The sequence below is a fragment of the Apium graveolens genome, chromosome 10 (genome assembly GCF_009905375.1).
Source record: "Apium graveolens cultivar Ventura chromosome 10, ASM990537v1, whole genome shotgun sequence".
NCBI lineage: Eukaryota > Viridiplantae > Streptophyta > Magnoliopsida > Apiales > Apiaceae > Apium > Apium graveolens.
In genome coordinates, this window is record NC_133656.1 from 211510936 (window position 1) to 211530684 (window position 19749).

General features: G+C 33.7%; 2 protein-coding genes across 2 annotated transcripts; one reads left to right on the forward strand and one right to left on the reverse strand.

The window, feature by feature from the left end:
* Positions 1-4491: 4491 nt before the first annotated feature.
* On the reverse strand, positions 4492-5457 carry LOC141691754 (uncharacterized). Its single transcript, XM_074496512.1, has one exon. It carries the CDS (start codon positions 5455-5457, stop codon positions 4492-4494), a length of 966 nt encoding a protein of 321 aa, XP_074352613.1.
* A 5434-nt stretch (positions 5458-10891) lies between these two features.
* Positions 10892-13770, forward strand: LOC141689715 (fructose-bisphosphate aldolase 6, cytosolic-like). The gene is made up of 3 exons (XM_074494070.1): positions 10892-11083; positions 11892-12119; positions 12648-13770. Exons 1-3 carry the CDS (start codon positions 11056-11058, stop codon positions 13466-13468), a joined length of 1077 nt encoding a protein of 358 aa, XP_074350171.1. The 5' UTR covers positions 10892-11055; the 3' UTR covers positions 13469-13770.
* Positions 13771-19749: the final 5979 nt, after the last annotated feature.

Below are 19749 nucleotides of genomic sequence, written 5' to 3' on the forward strand. Positions count from 1 at the left end.
CTCATATTTATATAAATGTGCAGGAACTGCAGGGAAGTAGGACATTGGCGAAGGGAGAAGTCGACCTACGAGTTGGCAATGGAGCAAAGGTTGCTGCTTTAGCTGTAGGGACTTATCGTTTATCGTTTCCCACTGGGCTTGTTTTAGAACTAGATAATTATTTTTACGTGCCTGCGATTTGCAGAAATATTATTTCGATTTCTTGTTTGGACAAGAAAGGTTTTTCGTTTTTGATTCAGAATAATAGTTGTTCCTTTTCATTCTATAATGTTACCTACGGGATTGCACGTTTGTTTAATGGTTTATATGTTCTTGATATAGATACTCCTGTCTATAACATAAATAATGATAATAAACGTATTAAGATGAAAGACTCAAATCAAACATACATTTGGCATTGTCGTTTAGGTCACATAAATGAGAAACGCATTTCCAAATTACATAAAGATGTAGATGGTTACTTGGATAAGTTTGATTTTGAATCATACGAAGAATGCAAATCTTGTCTAATTGGCAAAATGGCTATAGCTCCTTTTACCGGACAAGGTGAAAGGGCCACCGAACGATTAGGACTTATACATAGTGATGTTTGTGGTCCAATGCGTACGATGGCAAGAGGTGGCTTTTACTACTTCATTACTTTTACTGATGATTTCAGTAGATATGGATATGTGTATCTTTTGAAGAACAAATCTGATTCTTTTGAAAAGTTCAAAGAATACAAGGCTGAAGTGGAAAAGCAAACAGGGGAAAGTATAAAAGTTCTACGATCAGATCGTGGAGGAGAATACTTAAGCCTCGAGTTTAAAGGTTTCTTGAAGGAGTGTGGTATCATATCACAAATTACTCCTCCCGGAACGCCTCAATGGAATGGATTTTCTGAGAGGAGAAATCGTACCTTGTTGGACATGGTGCGATCGATGATGAGTCTAGCAGATCTTCCAATAAGTTTCTGGGGTTATGCTCTAGAAACGGCTGCATATACACTAAACCGAGTTCCAACTAAATCGGTTCAAAAGACTCCATATGAGATATGGACTGAGAAACGTCACAGCATGTCTTTTTTGAAAGTATGGGGATGCGAAGCGTTTGTGAAATGCTTGATGTCTAACAAGCTGGGACCAAAATCGGATAAATGTTATTTTGTGGGATATCCTGAAGAAACTAAAGGGTATAGTTTCTATAATCCTACCGAGAATAAAGTGTTTGTTGCTCGAACCGCTGTATTTCTTGAAAGAGAGTTACTTTCAAAGAAAATTAGTGGGAGGACTATAGATCTCGATGAAGACCGAGTTGTACAAAATAATATTGAACCAGAGTTGGAAAATGGGCAGGAAGTACATCAAGATGTTCCTGCTCCAGAAACACAGGTTGTTCGTAGATCTAGTAGGTATCATCATGAGCCAGAGAGATATTATGGATTTCTCTTGACTCAAGATGATGATGTAATGCTCATAGATAATGATGAGCCTCTTACCTACCAAGATGCTATGAACAGTCCAGACTCCGAGAGATGGCTAGAGGCCATGAAATTTGAAATGGAATCCATGTATCAAAATAAAGTATGGACTTTTGTTGATCCACCTGAAGGGGTAAAACCTAAAGGGTGCAAGTGGGTTTTCAAGAAGAAAACTGACATGGATGGTAAAGTAAAGACCTATAAAGCGTGACTGGTGGCAAAAGGTTTCAAACAAGTTCATGGTATAGACTATGATGAGACCTTTTCATCAGTTGATATGGTCAAGTCCATCATGATTTTGCTATCAATAGCTGCTTACTACGACTATGAGATTTGGCAAATGGATGTCAAAACCGCTTTCTTAAATAGGAGCCTTGAAGAGGATGTATACATTATACAACCTGAGGGTTTTATCGATCCCAAGTTTGCTAAGATGGTCTGTAAGTTGCTTCGATCTATTTATGGATTAAAGCAAGTCTCAAGAAGATGGAATCGTCATTTTGATGAAACAGTCAAAGAATTTGGCTTTATTCAAAATGAAGATGAACCATGTGTTTACAAGAAGGTTAGTGGGAGCCACGTGGCATTCCTAGTACTATATGTAGATGACATATTACTAATAGGGAATGACATACCTTCTCTGCAGTCTGTTAAGACTTGTCGGGAAATAGTTTCTCGATGAAGGACTTAGGTGATGCAACCTATATATTAGGGATCAAGATCTATAGAGATAGATCAAGGAAATTAATCGGCCTAAGTCAGAGTACATACGTTGACAAAGTATTGCATCGTTTCGGGATGCAAGAAGCAAAAAGAGGACATGTCCCAATGTCTCATGGGATATTGATCTCAAAAGACAACTGCCCTAAATCATTAGATGATAAGGGTCGTATGAGCAAAGTTCCATATGCTTCGACAATTGAATCTATAATGTATGCGATGATATGTACTCGACCTGATGTTTCGTATGCCTTGAGCATGATGAGCAGATACCAGTCTAATCCTAGCGAGGGTCACTGGACAACAGTCAAGAATATTCTTAAGTACTTGAAAAGGACTAAAGATTCATTCTTGGTGTATGGAGGAGATGATAAGATGGTTGTAAAGGGTTACACTGATGCCAGCTTTCAGATAGACAGAGACGATTCAGTATCTCAGTCAGGTTTTGTGTTTTGCCTTAATGGAGGTGTTGTAAGCTGGAAGAGTTCAAAGCAAGAGACAGTAGCTGATTCTACAATGAAAGCTGAGTATATTGCTGCCAGTGAAGCAGCCAAAGAGGCTTTTTGGATACGGAAATTCATAACGGGACTTGGTGTGGTTCCATCGATCACAGATCCAGTTGATCTTTATTTTGATAATAATGGAGCCATCGCACAGGCTAAAGAACCAAAGTCCCATTCCCGGGCAAAGCATATACTTAGGAGATATCACCTCCTTCGAGAGATTAATGAAAGAGGAGATATACATATATGTAAAGTGCATACTGATGAAAATGTTGCAGACCCACTCACTAAGGCTTTGTCGCAGCAAAAGCACGAAGGTCATACTAGTTCCATAGGTATTAGATACATGGGTGATTGGCTCTAGTGCAAGTGGGAGATTGTTAGTGTTTGTGCCCTAGAGACAACACTATTATATTTATATTATGAAATATTTGGATTATTAATTCTGATTATATGAATTATTCTTTAGTAATTTATTATATCTTTATTTTCTGCGATAAGATGTTAGATTAATAAATGTCCTTGGAATATGATATGTAATTTTATATCTCTAAGTACGCGACTTAGAAATGAGATTATGAGAATAGTATCGATATTCCTAAAGATCCCTAGTCGAGTATTATTATTAAGGGACAATAATAATGCATTAAGACTAGTGTGAATGTTGACTGATAATCACATCTCATTGATCATAGGTATAGTGATACTAAAGTCAAAACACAGGCACATGTATTATATACATGGTGCTGGAAGACCCAATGTGAGATTCTACATGTCTGTTGTGTCATAAGTAATTCTCACAATGATAATGATGTATTGGTCCTTAGACTTGAAATCATTATATTTCTATATGAGAATTAATATACTTTGGTTGCATTAAAAGTTACCTTTAATCGGGTGATGATAAAAGTGTATATTGGGTATATTATGAATCATATGAGAAATATGAATGATCTAGAAAGGATTTAACCCTCCTATTTTAGGAGTGATATTATTGGCCTCTTGTTTGAGTTAGACTATGAAATGCATGACCATGCTCAAATGTTGGTTTGATGTTATAGTCTACTCATCGATCAAGGAAACCTGGATTAAATTATGAAGAGGATGACACATAACATGCCTCGAGTTTAATCTATAATATATGGTTAAAAGGATTATAGTACATTGTACATTATACACAAAAGGTTTAATCGATCACCGATTTAATTATTATTACTCGGGTAACAATGATATATTACTAGATGCCGCTCATTGTTTATTATTTTAAATTAGATTTAAAATTGTTTCCAACGTAATAGTGTGACTTAATTAATTAAATAAATAGGAAATTCGAATTTAATATTAAATCTGAAATTAAGTTATTGGATGATTAAGTGAGACTTAATAATACAATAATTAGAATTTCAAATTTAATAATAATAATAACTCTAAAATTAAATTTAGGGTTGGAGACCAATAGCGCTTGTCTATATGATATTTTTTTCTAATAGAATTAGGGTTATACGTTTTATTTGATAAAACATAAACTCTAGAACTTGAAGAGAGATAGAGAGAGTAAGAAGGCGGCCTCAAGAACGTGCTAGTACACACCCATCCTCCGGACAATCATTCGTGTGGATACCTTCAAGGCGTAGATCGTTCCAGCGACGGGCTACGTGGTGATCATTCAAGACCTCCATCTTTCCATTAACGTAAAGTTTCTTAAGGTAAACATACTGAACTACGAATTAAATATTATTTTTCGCATGGATCCTGCGGAGGGTTTCGATTTTTTAAGAATTAAATTTACGTTTTCATTGCGTTTATGTGCTAAAAAATTCTGCAGGCGTGATGGTAGAGAATATCGACAGAACTTCCGTTGTCGACCAACATCTTCTTCGCAGTATTGTTTCCCACTCGGGTCGTGATGACGAGAGCATCCTGATGACCTTCAACGAGCCCCGGGTGGTAATCGTCGTCGGAGAAGGAAATGACCAGAGTCGGGTTCGCGCGAGGGCGTTTGACTGTCGAGGGATTGACGTTAAAGATTTCTCGAGCGTATGTTTTTCTGGAATTGTGGGAGAATCCTCCGGAAGCTTCCCCCCCAAATATGACGTCAATGACACAGTCCTCTTCATCCCGATGGTGACGTTTGGGATTGTCCTCTTGTTGTACGTAATGTACTAACTGCCCCCGACGGATCTTTCCCTCTATGAGGTTGCTGAGTTGAAAGCACTGTTCTGTTGTATGGCCAATATCTTCAAGATAGTCGCAGTATCTGGAACTGGGAGGTCCACCAGCCTTTATGGGCCTTGGTGGTCGGTAGTCTGGTTCCGTTTTTAGTACTGCTAGAATTGTTGTCTTCTCTGTCTTAAGTTTAGTAAACTCTTTTTCTGGTCGTGTGCGAGGCTGCCAGTCCCTTTCTCTCCTATCCCTCGGAGGACGGTCTTCCGCGCGCGATGGAGGTGTTCGACAACGTTCATGGCGTCTCTCTCGCGTGGGAGATCGCGGACTATAGCTGCGGCGACGTTCATACCTTGAAGAGCGTCGGGGCGACTGAATGCAGCTCACTGCTTCTTGTAGCATCATACGATGTTCAATAATCCGGAATGCTGCTTGAAGGGTTTTTGGCCTTTTCTCAAAAATTTCTTCCAGGAGCAGCCCATGTCGTGATTTATCGATACCTGCAGATAAGAAATTGACAGCCATTTGTCTCATTAATTCAAGAATATCGGCGATCTCTTCCCTGAATTGAGTTATAAAGCTGCGGAGGCTTTCACCCGAGTGTTGATGCATTGTCATTAAAGATGTTGTGACCTTGATGCCTTTATAGTTACTGGAGAATCGAGCTTGGAATTTGCTATTTAATGTTGTCCATGAGTCGATGGATCAAGGTGGAAGATTGCTATACCATCGAAGGGCTGTGCCCTGAAGGCATGTAGAGAAAAACTGACAACGAGCGATTTCCGAATGTCCAAAGAATGCCATGCGACCGTCGAAAGTGTTGAGAAACGCTAACGGGTCGGAAGATCCATCGAAATGATCGAGGGCAGGAGTTTTCAATGTTCAGTCGATGCGTGCTTTCTCAAGGACCAACGATAGGGGGCTCTCGGAGACGGTTTCAAATCCTGACTAATTTCTCATTATGGTGCGCATCTGGGCTATTTCCTCCTGTATTTTGGCAAACTCTTCATGGAGGATGGATTCTGTGGATTCAGTTCGCTGAGAGACATCGGCAGACGATATTGTGCGCTGTCGACGCTCGCGCGACTGTGAGTATGTCGATTCTGTTGACGGTTCATATTCGTATTCAGGGTCATCTTCTTCATCGTAGAGCTCATCATCGTGTTCTCGATTCTGAATTGATGTTTGTTGGAGCTCTCGGCGGAGACGATGAATTTCATGTTTCCTCTCGAGCTTAACTTCAAGCATTCGAGTCTCACGTTCTAAGAGTTCAAGTTCTTCATCTGAGTAAAGCGGCTCCTCCAGGTCGTCCTGGTCTTGAGCCTTTAGCCTTTCTTTTTTTTCAAGATGGAGACGCATGTCACTTGAGAGGACCTTCTTGCCTTTGGACGTCTAGACTTTGAAACGTTGATCTGATCTGAACTTTCTCTTCTTGTCTCTTTGATCCGCATCTTTCACAGTCACTGGTTGATCATGGGAAGCACCATCCGGTGGAGGAAATAAACATTTCAGTTTTAACACAGATTGCTTAGGTGGTTCTTGACCACCGATGGTCGCGGGGTCGGCGGCGATTTCTGCCATCAACTCCTTCACCTGAGTTGGCTCGGCCGTTCCTAGATCAATCTCCTCAACAATCATCTTTCGGTTGGATCTGTAAAGTAAAGCTCAAAATATTATATTATTATATTAAAACTATTATTTAGAAGGTGATCTCTTTACTTTAATTTTGTCAACCTCTTCAAATGAGGTTGTTGTCTTGTATTTATATCAAGTCCCAAATGGGCTATTTCTTACAAAATGGGCTTTAGGCTTTACATTATATTCCCTAATTGTCCTAATTATAATTCCTTTGGACCGTATTCTCTTGGTCTAACAGAAGGCCTAATTACCTAGTACTCCCTCTGTCCCGTTGATTTCTATACGTTTACTATTTGCACGTATTTCGAGATCTCTATAAAATATAGTTCCGTAATGTTTTTTTCAAAAAAAAATTTTTTGAATAAAAGTTTAAACATGAAACTTTTTTTCAGAATTTTTTTTAAAAAAAAAATATTGTGGAATTATGTTTTAAATGAGCATTGAAAAGCGTGCCGAAAAGTAACGTATAGAATTCAATGGGACAGAGGGAGTAATATACTAGCTAATCGCTGTCCATGTGAGTTGTGAAGTCATCTAGCTTAATCAGGTAATGAAATGGTAATTTTGTTCGGCAACGAGGGCCTTGAGTAGAGATTGGCTTTTGGTTGGTTTAATTCGCTTTCGGGGTACTTGACCTTTCATATGATTTTGATTACATGAATAAATAAAAGTTTAAAATTTAATTGATGGTAAGTTTAACTGTACAATGGTTTATGTGAACTCTTGCGTCAAGTTTTGCTCAAGAAGTGGTTAATAACATTCGGAGGATTGTTAGACCATTTAAAGGGATGGATTACGAGAAACGTACAAATTATAAAAAAAATATATATAAGAATTGTATGTGTAATTTACCGTACGCACGATTTTAATGTCCATACTTTGTTACTGGTTAAGATTTTAACCGATATTTGTTTAGATATATAAAAATGAACAAGAAGTATCTTGTAGTGTGCTGATGTTATTACTATGATCTAAAAATCGATTTATTTAGTACGGATTCATTAATAATTCAAAATTTTAATTTTTACTACGTCTCCATTTCTTTCCCAGTATCTATACTCCTTCTGTCTCACAATAAGAGGCTGAATATCATACTCTACAGTCTACACTGACATACTCGAGATCTAAAGAAAATCAGTTAAGAAAATTGACGAGCACTTAATAAATCAAACGAGAGCATCTTGCATACAGCAAACACGTCAAGTGGCCACTATCAGGCGAACATGAAATCGATTTAATACCCTCAATTATGCAAGTGATCTCGGCGTATTACTTTAATCTACCTACTAGGCTTTATTCGCCAACTTGTTTATTAAAAAAAATTTATTTCTGTTTTGTATAAACACAGCGTGTGTTTCTTGATGATGAACGTTCTTCAACTGCTTTAGAAGGCAACAAGGCATGTAACACACAAAAAGGGTCAATTTCTTCCTGTCAATGAAGAGGCTTACCCTGTTATAGAAAAAATTACAAAAATACCACTTTTTTTAGAGTCTGTGATAAAAATACCACTTTTTCAAGTATATGGCCAAAAATACCACTCTAATACACATTTCTAAGTTGGGTATCACTAATACGCATTTAACAAACGAGTAATTTGTGTAAAAAAATGTTTTAAAAAAAAATAAAAAATATATATAAAGGAGATACGCATTTTGGAAATGTGACTTTTGGTGATACGCATTTCAGAAATGCTTGTCTTTTGTTTTGTTTTTGTTTTTTTATTTTTTTACCTAATACCCATTTCTCAAATACGTATTAGAGTTACCCATTTTACAAATGCGTCTTAGATGGGTATTTTTGTCCATATACTTGAAAAAGTGGTATTCTTGTTACCATTTTTTTTAAAAAAAATATTTTTGCCCATTGCCCACTATTATACAGTTGAAATTGTATATGTACTTATGTTGAATTAAGATAAAACAATAATTTCGCGTGTCATTTTTAGTTCTGAAATTTATATATAAGTAATCAAACAAGGGTACCACTATATTGTAATTGTAATTAGTCGGTAAAAAAATATTTTGTAGTGATTGATCTGAATATAAAGCATATATTTTTAAAAAATATGATAATTTTTAATTTATTAAGCTTAATATATTAGTTTGAATAAATAAGTACTGATTAATCGGATTTTAAATGAATCAGTCAAATATTTATAATTATTAATCGGGTGATTAATATGTAAAATTGATGGATAAATGAATCAACTAATTAAAATTTATCTTGCCTTAAAAAAAACTAATTAAAATTCCAATTAGCAGTAATCGGAGAAGCAACTTCTATCAAAATCGAACCGTTTAAATGGAGAGAATAAATTAATTAATATATATAATAATTACATAAAATAAAATAGAAGTAAGCGTGGTAGATGACTGTACAAACACGCAGGAAAGTCGGTTTTCTCTTTTTGCCAAGTTAATGACCATTGTGTAATTAATTATTGATTTTTTTAGAAAATGGTGAGTATGTAATTCGATATAATATGATTAACAAGGCATACCGATGGCTGACCTATAAGAAGCACCGAGGCATGAAACATGAAATCATGATGGGATCATGTCATCTGCCTTTATATAAATCAGGGATTAATTGTATTATGTAGTATACTTTTACTTTGAGAATAATTAATTTTAAAGCATTTAGGTCAATACTTAAAAATATATTTGTTGATTATGAGAGTAAAAAGATTGCAAACAGAATTTTGAAAACTAAAACCAAACAAAGAAGAAGATAAAATTGATGGTGAAAATTAAATATTTAAAGAAAAGTATATGATCTGTATAATTATTATTTGTTAGTCAAGTATCTAGAATAAGTTTCATCGTCATAAGATTAAACCATCAACTGAAAATTAAAAAAAATATTTGATTTCATACCCAAATTTCAAAGCCACCCTCCCTGCATGATATTAAAAACACATGGGTTCGAGGTTTGAATTTAAAGGATTAACTTTCTTAACCAAACACCTCGTAATGATGAATGAGTTTAAAATGAACAAAATAATTGAAATGCTTGATTTTTTTGTTGATTGCACTAAGTTGCATTTGAAATTTTATTTGTTTGTGACAGATTGTAAAATCGTAATTTTACAAAAAAATAAAATAAAAACTTATTTCTATATATAAAAACTAGAAAAAGTGATTTTTTTTCAAAAAATATTTTTTTTTAAAATCTCGATTAAAAAGAGATAAATATCAAAATATCACTTTTAAGGTATTTGGCCTAACCTGCCTAATTGATAGGCTAATTCGGAAAGTGCATTTATTTTTTTTAAAAAATAGGGTGATGCATATATTTTTCATGCGTATTATGTGTATCATGTATACTTATGTTTTATGCATCACAAGCTAATATACACAATTTCAAAATGTGTATCAAGACTAACACCCCTGATCAAAAGCACAACATCTTGATCCTGTAAAAAGAATTAACATATTTCACAAATATTTTAGGCCAAAATTTTAAAATATGATAAACAGAATCATAAAAATTGAAAATGTGATATATTTCAATGACAAATCCGATAAAAAATATAACTAAGAGCAACTCCAAGATAGTTTTTGTGTGGTCCTTATAAATAATATAAATTAATAGGATTCTAATTATTTAAAATATAATAAGGTATAACAACTCCAACAACAATCTTATTTTGGTTCATTACTATTATATTATAATATCAAATTCAAACTTTATTCATATTTTTTAAAGAAGAAAGAGAAAGATGAATGAGAAAAGAAGTGTAAAACACGAGGGAAATAAATATTTAATTAATAAAAATAATATAAGGAATGATTAAGTATTTCTTATTTTCAAGGAAACAAAAGAGGATTTTAAACTTTTAGGAAACTACTATGATATCTTTAGAATGTCAAATTCGATTGAATCCTTATAATTATAAATAAAGATGTTTTATAAGTAAACCAAAATTTTAAAATACGATAAACAAAATCATAAAAATTCAATATATGATATATTTCGATGACAAATCTGATAAAAAAGTAACTAACACCATAAGGGACCCTTTCCCGAGATGATCTTAATTTTCCTAAACCGCTTACTTAGGCGATCGTTTTGAAAGATCTAGAATTGTTTTACCAACTTTAGGTTTAAGATAATGACAAATATAAATGGAAATCTACCCTTATAACTTGAAAACATCCATTGTTTTAAGAAAAAGTTCGATGAAAAAATACAGACATATGTTGTCAAGAATTCGTTATATTTTAGCTTTCCATCCGTTTTTTCAAAAGGTTTCTTTCCAAAGAACGAAAAAATTGGAAATATTTTGAGAAACAAATAAAATTAATGTTGAATGGTAGTAAAAAAAATAGGACCCGTCTAGTTCCCTTTAAAAATATTGTTGGCTAGGAAAACAAAAAACAAGAAAGAGGCATGGAAAGCGGTTTCTTGTAAAAGAGGTCACCAGGCGAAATTTTCGATACCCCACTCTCCCCCTTCGTGAAGTCATTTCCAGTCTATATATAACCTCTTAACCCCCACTCTCCTATTCATTCATCTCTCTCTACATCTCTCTCTCTCTCGATCAAATTTTCATTCTATCCTCAAATCATGTCTTGCTACCAGGGCAAATATGCTGGTAACAACCCTCCCCCCCTCTCTTTTGTTTTATTTACATACATCAGATCTGTGTCTATATGTTTCAGTTTTTCATAGTGTTTTGATCTATGTGATAACGACTATTTTAATTGACAACGCATACATAGATTTTTACGTTACAATTTTATAACTGCTATGATCTACCATATGTAATTCAATTCATGTTACTTTATCATATTTATTAGTATTTGGCTAAATATTTGCCCAAAAGTTTATATCGGTGATTGAATAATTGTACCTAATTTATGAACTAGATCTGCTCTTTCTTTGTTATTCCAAATTTTAGATCTCAGATTTATTTAATTATTATAATCATGATCTAATTGTTTATTTCTTAATTAAATAATGTGATTTGTTTCTCTTGTGATCATCATAGCGTCTGTTAGTACTCTAAAATGTTTATTTAGGATAGCTATGTTTGTAGATCATATCAGCACTTGGTCTTATACAGTAGTATTCAATAACACAGATCAATAATTGATTTAATTATTTATGTAGGCAAGTAGGGTAATATTGTACTTGATTTAAATAGATTTTAGCACACAGAGCAAGAATTCTATGTAGTTGGTGAATTTTGTAATGATTGTATTGTTTTTAGTAGATTGTTGACTGTTCTGTTTTCAAATTATTAAGGTCAATTTTCGTAGACCATCAAAAGATTTTTAAAATCAGGCTGTGCCTCTGTGCGGATCACCGGTGTATTGCAGTTTATTGTTAGACTGTTATTCGTAATTAGTTTTCTTTCAAGTTGTCTATTGTGCATCACTAAGTTGACTTTACTCTTACAGATGAGCTTATTGCTAATGCTACTTACATTGGAACCCCTGGGAAGGGTATCCTTGCTGCTGATGAGTCAACTGGCACAATTGGAAAGCGTCTATCCAGCATTAATGTTGAGAATGTAGAGTCAAACAGGAGGGCACTCAGAGAGCTTCTTTTCTGTACACCTGGATGCCTCCAGTATCTTAGTGGTGTTATTCTTTTCGAAGAAACTCTTTACCAGAGTACCGCTGCAGGTATATTCTGCTAACATTTTTAATAAAATTGCAATGCTGTCAGTAAAATTGTATTATTCTTAAATATCTAGGATGTGTCGTTTTGTTATTTTTCTCGCTATTGATTGTAATTTTGCCTTGCAATCCTATGCTATATAAGAAACTTATGCATAATTAGCTGCTTTATTAGTTGCAGAGACTTTTTATTTATTATTACCCCTCAGTCCTTCACCTATGTTTGGGGGTTGTCTTAATGTTGGTTAATTAGACTAGTTTAACTTGCCTGGATCTTTTATGATCCGGGGTCTGTAGGCAATCCCTTACCTAAATGTGTGGTCAGGTGTTGATGTCCTCACTGACATTAACAAGCCACCAAGTCAATCATTTTCAGATATCTATCCTTCTCGTAGTAGTCAACAATTTCACTTTATTCATGTGTTTAGCTGCTTGTTCTTTTACTTTGCCCACTAGTTTGTCAAGACACAAAACCGGTATGCATACATTTGGAATTTTGTTAACAGTTAGGAACTTGTGCTTTGTGATTTGCAGGCAAGCTCTTTGTCGATGTTATGAAGGAAGGTGGAGTTCTTCCAGGAATTAAGGTTGACAAGGGCACAGTTGAGCTTGCTGGTACCAATGGGGAGACCACCACTCAGGGTCTTGATGGCCTTGCTGCTCGCTGTGCTAAATACTATGAAGCAGGTGCTAGATTTGCCAAGTGGCGTGCAGTGCTCAAGATTGGACCAAATGAACCTTCACAGCTGGCAATCAACGAGAATGCAAATGGTTTGGCCCGGTATGCCATTATTTGCCAGGAGAATGGCTTGGTACCTATTGTTGAGCCTGAAATTCTTGTGGATGGAGACCACGATATCAACAAGTGTGCCGATGTAACAGAGCGTGTTCTTGCTGCTTGCTACAAGGCTCTAAATGACCACAAAGTTTTGCTAGAAGGAACTCTGTTGAAGCCAAACATGGTCACACCAGGATCTGACTCTGCCAAGGTTGCACCTGAGGTGATTGCAGAGTACACTGTCCGTGCCCTGCAGCGCACCATGCCGCCTGCAGTTCCTGCAGTTGTGTTTTTGTCAGGTGGGCAGAGTGAGGAGCAGGCTACTGTTAACCTCAATGCCATGAACAAGCTCAAGGCAAAAAAGCCATGGAGCCTATCATTCTCATTCGGAAGAGCTCTTCAGCAGAGCACTCTTAAGGCTTGGGGAGGAAAAGATGAAAACATCAAAACCGCGCAGGAAGCATTCCTCGCCAGGTGCAAGGCTAACTCAGAGGCAACTCTTGGTACATACCAGGGCGGCGCTGCTTTGAGTGAGGGTGCTGCTGAGAGCCTTCATGTCAAGGACTACAAATACTGATCAGCTTTTGCCTTTTTTAATTGATTCCAGTATGTTTTGTAGAATACATGGCAGTGTGTACAAGAGTGCCTTTTTAAGACAATATAGTCTCTTAGGTTTCTCTTTGAGTTTTCCATCCAGATCTAAAGTGTAGGCTGGTTAATAAGTTAGCAAACCTCTAATTGTATGAGGATCAAAGCTACTATTTTAATGTCTTTCCAGTTTTGTTTACCGGTTTTACTGGTATAACTGTGTTCCATATTGAGAATCTCTGATTTTTATCTTTGAAATTTGGCAGAAGAAGCTCTGATTGTTTTTACTAACTTCTTGTTTATTTTTTGAAGTGTTCCAAGTTGCGATTTGAATTTTTTGGCCATAGAATTTACCAAAGGGAATTAGAGAAATAATGTTGTAAAGTAACTTCAAATTGTCCTTATCCACATTTGTGGAGAACTGGACCCAGCTGGAAATTTGGACTTCTGTGTTCTGAAGCAGTTAGGGTATTTCTGTTTGATTTGGTAGTTCTCGGACTAATTACAGTTGGTCTATGCTTCTAAACTCGTTCTTAAAGATTTTTTGGTTGCACTTCTGGATAATAAAAGCATTCGGATTAGGTAACGGAAAGGGTTATATAGATTACCATTATTCACCAGATTTTCCACTAGTTTTATATTTTAATTAGTATTATAATAATTCCCAATTCAACCGATTAATTCCCTCCAAAGTACCCGATTGATTTGATTTTTGAAATCTGATTAATTGTTACGAATTTTCCTTTATTGGAGTATTATAATTATTTATTAAAATTAAAATACTATATTAATTTAAATATGATTAATTATAGAAATTATGATATAATAAATATATATTAGTTAATAAATAACTAATATAATTATCATCCTATATTAAATATAATTTAATATTATAATACATATAATTTTTACTCCGATTAATTCTTTCAATTAATTTTCAATTAATCCTAAATTAATAACTCGACCGATCCTTCCCGATTCCGAATTTTTACGATACTGATTTTAACCCTTTAAGTCGGGACCAAACTTCTAAATAGAATATAAAATACACATATATTAAGCGTATATAAGCCCGAGTTGAATTCTACGAATACTACTTGGAAATTTATACCATGCAACATTTGTCTGTATTCAGTATTATAGAAATCGCTAGGCGTGTCAGGGCGGTGAAGGTACTTTCGAGAGATTAATCGGCAGGTAGGAGATTAATCGGACAGATTAATCGGAACATTAATCGGAAGAATATAAATTTTATTTTTAATTTTTATAATTATATAATGATCAGTATGTCAAATATTTGTTTGAAAAAAAAGAAATTAGAATGGTATTAAACAATATCTACACATTTGACATCCGTTATGTACTAATTATTGAGTTTACAATATTAATTATATTTTAATTCACACTTTTAAACTAATTATAATATGTTATTTTTATATTTTAAGTGAGAAAATAAATATATTAGATTACTTGTTACTTCTTACCAATACTTTATATTAGAAATTGACATGATATTGTGTCAAATTATGAAATTAATGAACTAAAATTATGAAAACGTAAAAAAAAAATTAATTAATTCCGCCTAGCCTGCCTAGGACCGATTTTTGACCGCCTAGCCCGCCTAATTCCGATTTTGAGCTGATTTTTTGAAAAAATGCCTAAATCACCGCTTAAATCCGAGTCGGGGCGTTTTACCACCGCCTAGCGCTAGGCGGCCGCCTAAACCGATTTTTAGAACACTGGCTGTATTATCCATTTACGTTTTGGAAAAAGTAAAGTTAGATGGTTTATAGTAGTTTTTTAGGTGTACTTTTAGTTAGCCAAAGAGGAAGAGGATAGTTAATAGAGCGAATTTCTTAAACTTACATTAGGTTTTTTTTTAAAATTCAAAGTATAAATTAAACGTTAAAATTTCAATTTTCAAGATTAATTAGTACAGTAGTACTTAAGGAAAAAATTTATATTTGGGGGAAATTATAGTTGATATATATGGAGAACAATAAAAAAGACGAACACATAATCTAAACATTTATCTTTAAATTGATATATCTCGTAATTTTCGAGTTCTAAATTTGGACGGAGCACCAAATTTTTTAGTTGAAATTCTGATTGCATATATCTAAATTTTAACTGAAATTAGATCGGGTATCAGATTTTATTTTAAATTCAACTAAATACAAACAAATTGATAAAGGCCAAAGGGAACAAATGTTTCTAAATAGGAGGATTTAATAGAATTGAAATTATTTTAATTTGCTAAACCACTTAAATGATAAAATTATCGATATATGATCAACTCAATTTGAGTCTAGGCAGAACTTTAGTTTTTGAGGTGAGTGTGAGTCATCTCTCTAGGAAATTGTATCTGGAAAATAAATTATCTGATTTAGTTGATCACAGAGACATCAGCCCATAGTTAATCACAATCTGCACACAGCACATTATACAAAATCCAGACATATCCCGTAGACCGTAGTTATTAAAGTACAGGGCCTAAGCCATTTAAATTAAATATCAGTTGAACAATTTACAAGCTAAATAAATTAAATGAAAGAATGCATTAACTAAATGAGTAATAAAAATGTACTTTGTACATAATAAAAAGATGTACTTCCAAAGATTTTTTATTTTTTTGGAACGTCATGATCAGCATCATCTCCTTGATCCCCTCCAGTTCCAAGGTTAACAGTCTTGACTTTGAAACGTTCAAGTTTTTGATCCACCTCAATATCTACTATCCCTCTTTCTTGAATGATAACACCGCCATTTTCTGAATGTTTCGTCATTTTCTTGTTCAATTTAGCACCAAACTTTTTGAACAAGCCCAAGACTTTGTTCCTTTCGACATCTCCATCTTTGATAGACGTCTTCAAAGACAGGATCTCCTCTTCAACCTTGGCATGTAATTTCTTTAAAAACTTGTGATCCTCATATTTTTCTTCGTCAGAGTCTGAGTAGTTGTAGTAGTAGTAGTTTTGCGGTTGAGGATCATAATGATCGTCGACCACAGAAGTATCTTGTGCATAAACAGGTTTTGTAGGCTGAGGAAATTGTGGAGGCTTCTGGTGATTGTTCATCATGGAATGTGTTGCTACGACGAATCAATATACGAATTAGGCCTAGTAGAGTTGAACAGAAGTAGAGGATTTGAAATTTGTTTTGAATGAACGAATGATGAATGAATTAGAATAGGAACTAGTGCTATATTTATAGATGGTTTTGGTAAGTAATCAAATTTGACAAGTTATATAATTTTCAAACATCCCCGGCACCAGGAAAGAGTCCAATTCAACCTGTACGTTTACTTGCACAATACATTACTCTGGAAGTTCATGACGTCGTTTTCGTGCTTGACTAGTTTAGTCAATCAAGGCCTTTTTTCTCCAAAGTCCAGTCCTCTCTCTAGGCCGTGTAAATTTCACAGGACAGCCCAACAGATCGTGGGATTAAAAAATATATATTGAGAATGCAAAGGGCCCAATATTTGCTGTAAGAACACAAGGCCTTCTAATAGGGAGATACTTTAATTGGGCCTACTTCATTAGCTAATGATTCATGTACATCTGGATAAGACCCGGCTATGATGATTATGGTTGCATGATAAAATCCAATTGCCTTGCTTTAATTAAGCTTTTAATTATTTGTTTAATAAAGTTCAATTGAGGGTCTCTTTTTTTTCTTTTTATTGTAAAGCACAAATTATGCGACAATATATGATGTTATTCGATTATGATAAAGATGAAATATATAACGAAATGATAATGGTTTTAAAGATAATGATCATCTATACATTAATCACTTTAATAATGATGTAGGTGTTGAGTGTGGATAACAAAGTAGTACTAATCTTCAATAGTTGCGTGATTTTGTTTTTGTACATGTATAATGGAGTATATTTACGTAATCATAGTTGCTTTTTGGATATTATATTCTACGTATAATTAATAAAAGAAAATATTGATAAAAGAAAAATACCCAAATTAACAAAAAATATATTAAAAAATACATTGTAAACTTATATGCAAGAAATGTAACATTTGTAAACTCATATGCAACAACATCTACCGCAATATCTTAGGCAACTTTTACTGCATTTTTTAAAATAAATTTAAAAATATGAGTATTTTTAATAAACGGCCGAGAAAATAAGAAATGAGAACAAAAAGAAAAAAGTAAGAGAGGAAAGAATGAAGTAAAACACAAAGTGCATCAGATGTTAAGGAATATTCGACCTGTCATATACTCCTTTTTTTCACCATCTTTCTTTTTTGTATAGGCAAAGTTAAAGAATTGTAAATTCGGCCGCAAAAGTTGGCTCCGTTGATTAAAAAGGAGATAACTATTCTCTTGGTCACATGTTCGAATTTCAGGAAAGGAGAATTTATGATTATATCATGTCGCTTAAATGCGGTTTATCATGGTTCACGTGATTTGCAGACTATTGCGTGAATTCGTACGATTTACCCGGTACGCACCCGAACCCGAAGGGTAGCGGCTGCGGCTTACCTTAGATTAAAAAAATAAAAAAACTGCAAATTCTGCAATTTTGATGTTAAAGGGGGTGGATGGTGGTACATAGCTTTCAAAATTATAAGGGTGGTTAAACAATATTAATCCAAATGTTCTCCATAAACCTCCCCATCAAACTTGTATCCTTATGCATACGCTGCCAATTTTAAGGGGGGGGGAAGAATAATAAAAAAGCTTATCAGCTTAATTTTAATAATTAGGCTGCTTGTGGCCAAGGCAGACCTCAAAAAAGATACCACCTTTTTTGTTTTTAAGTGTATAGATGCAATAATACATGTTATTCGTATTAAATTATCGATTACTTGACTACTTAAATTAATCTTACAACTTTTTTTAGTTAGATAGAAACAGGTGTAAAGTGATGATTATTCTTTTAGGGTAGCTTTCTTGTTGTCCATTATGGAATGTTAGATATGTGGTTGGATTTTTTACACAAACTCTAGTCTTACTTTCTAATTCGCTTTGCGACAGGCAATGCTGAACGCTCTACGATATTAATTTTTTCGTTCATAAAGAAATTTTTAAATATAACAAAATTGTAAGTATCAACCAAACTACATCATGCTTATGACGGACATACAGCCAATCTTACATTTATTTAGAATGAAATAGTTATTTTTAACTTACCTTAAATAACTCAACTAATAAAATTGAAATTTTTAAAACTTACCATCTCAAGATCCTATATTCGTAAAATAGAATTGTATTTAGCCTTAAAAAATTTAACTTATAACTTAAAGTTGAAAAGTCTCGTATAACTGATATGATCATCGTAACTTATAAGTTTTTTAGGTATTTGGATAATTTTACATATAAATTACTTATAAGTTGATAATGTGTTTGATAATAATAACTTATAAGATATAATTTTTTTTGAAATAAAATTAAAATATAAATTACAAATGTCGTTAATAATTTTTGAGTATATATAACAATTTTTTTGTCATATTATATAAGGCTTAATACTCCTGAGTACATACTCACATAACTTAGGTGAGCACAATTTTTTTTAATATGAGTGTACGAGTGTATTGTTGTAATTACATAATTTATTTAAAAAATTACAAATTTTTCGTTAAAATACACTATATACTCGGATAAATCTCCTAAGTACATAAGTATACTTAGGGCCATTTTTTTGTATATAACAATTTTAATTCATAATTTTTTATTAAATATACAAAATTTTGCAAGGATCATGTGCTAAAATATAAAAAAAAAACATGTTAAAATATCAATTACTAATAGAGATAAAAACACGTGTGCATGGGAATTGAAGGATACAAGTTAAATATATTAACATAATTCAGCATAAGATGAGAAGATAGCATACTAATTAATTTTTTAATAAATTCTTAAATGGGAAAATAGAAAATAGCGCAGGACGGATGAAATGAGGAAAGTACACCCTGCTTATGCCCATAATAAAAAAGAAAATAAGATTATTTTATTAATTACGTAAACACAACGTAAATAGTAGAAAGTTATTTTTATATGATTTAAGGGAAATGTAGTGTATCTCAAACAACCACTTTATCTTATGCTTCATCAATAGTTAGTAAATTATAAGACAAGTAGAAGATTATGGTTGTACGAATAATATGAAACCTACAAAATTTATCCAACTGGAAATATAAATACGCTCAAAGTAATAAGTATTAGTCCGTTTACAAAAATATAGACAGGTCCCGGACCTGGACGCAGCTCGGAAAAGTGACACCCTTCTTCATGACAAAATGG

Bases quoted from the DNA above. Each gene is read 5' to 3' on its own strand.
- LOC141691754 (XM_074496512.1), bottom strand. From the start codon at position 5,457: ATGCATCAACACTCGGGTGAAAGCCTCCGCAGCTTTATAACTCAATTC.
- LOC141689715 (XM_074494070.1), top strand. From the start codon at position 11,056: ATGTCTTGCTACCAGGGCAAATATGCTG. The intron at 11,084-11,891 runs GTAACAACCCTC...TTACTCTTACAG, and splicing joins CTACCAGGGCAAATATGCTG to ATGAGCTTATTGCTAATGCT. The intron at 12,120-12,647 runs GTATATTCTGCT...TGTGATTTGCAG, and splicing joins TTACCAGAGTACCGCTGCAG to GCAAGCTCTTTGTCGATGTT.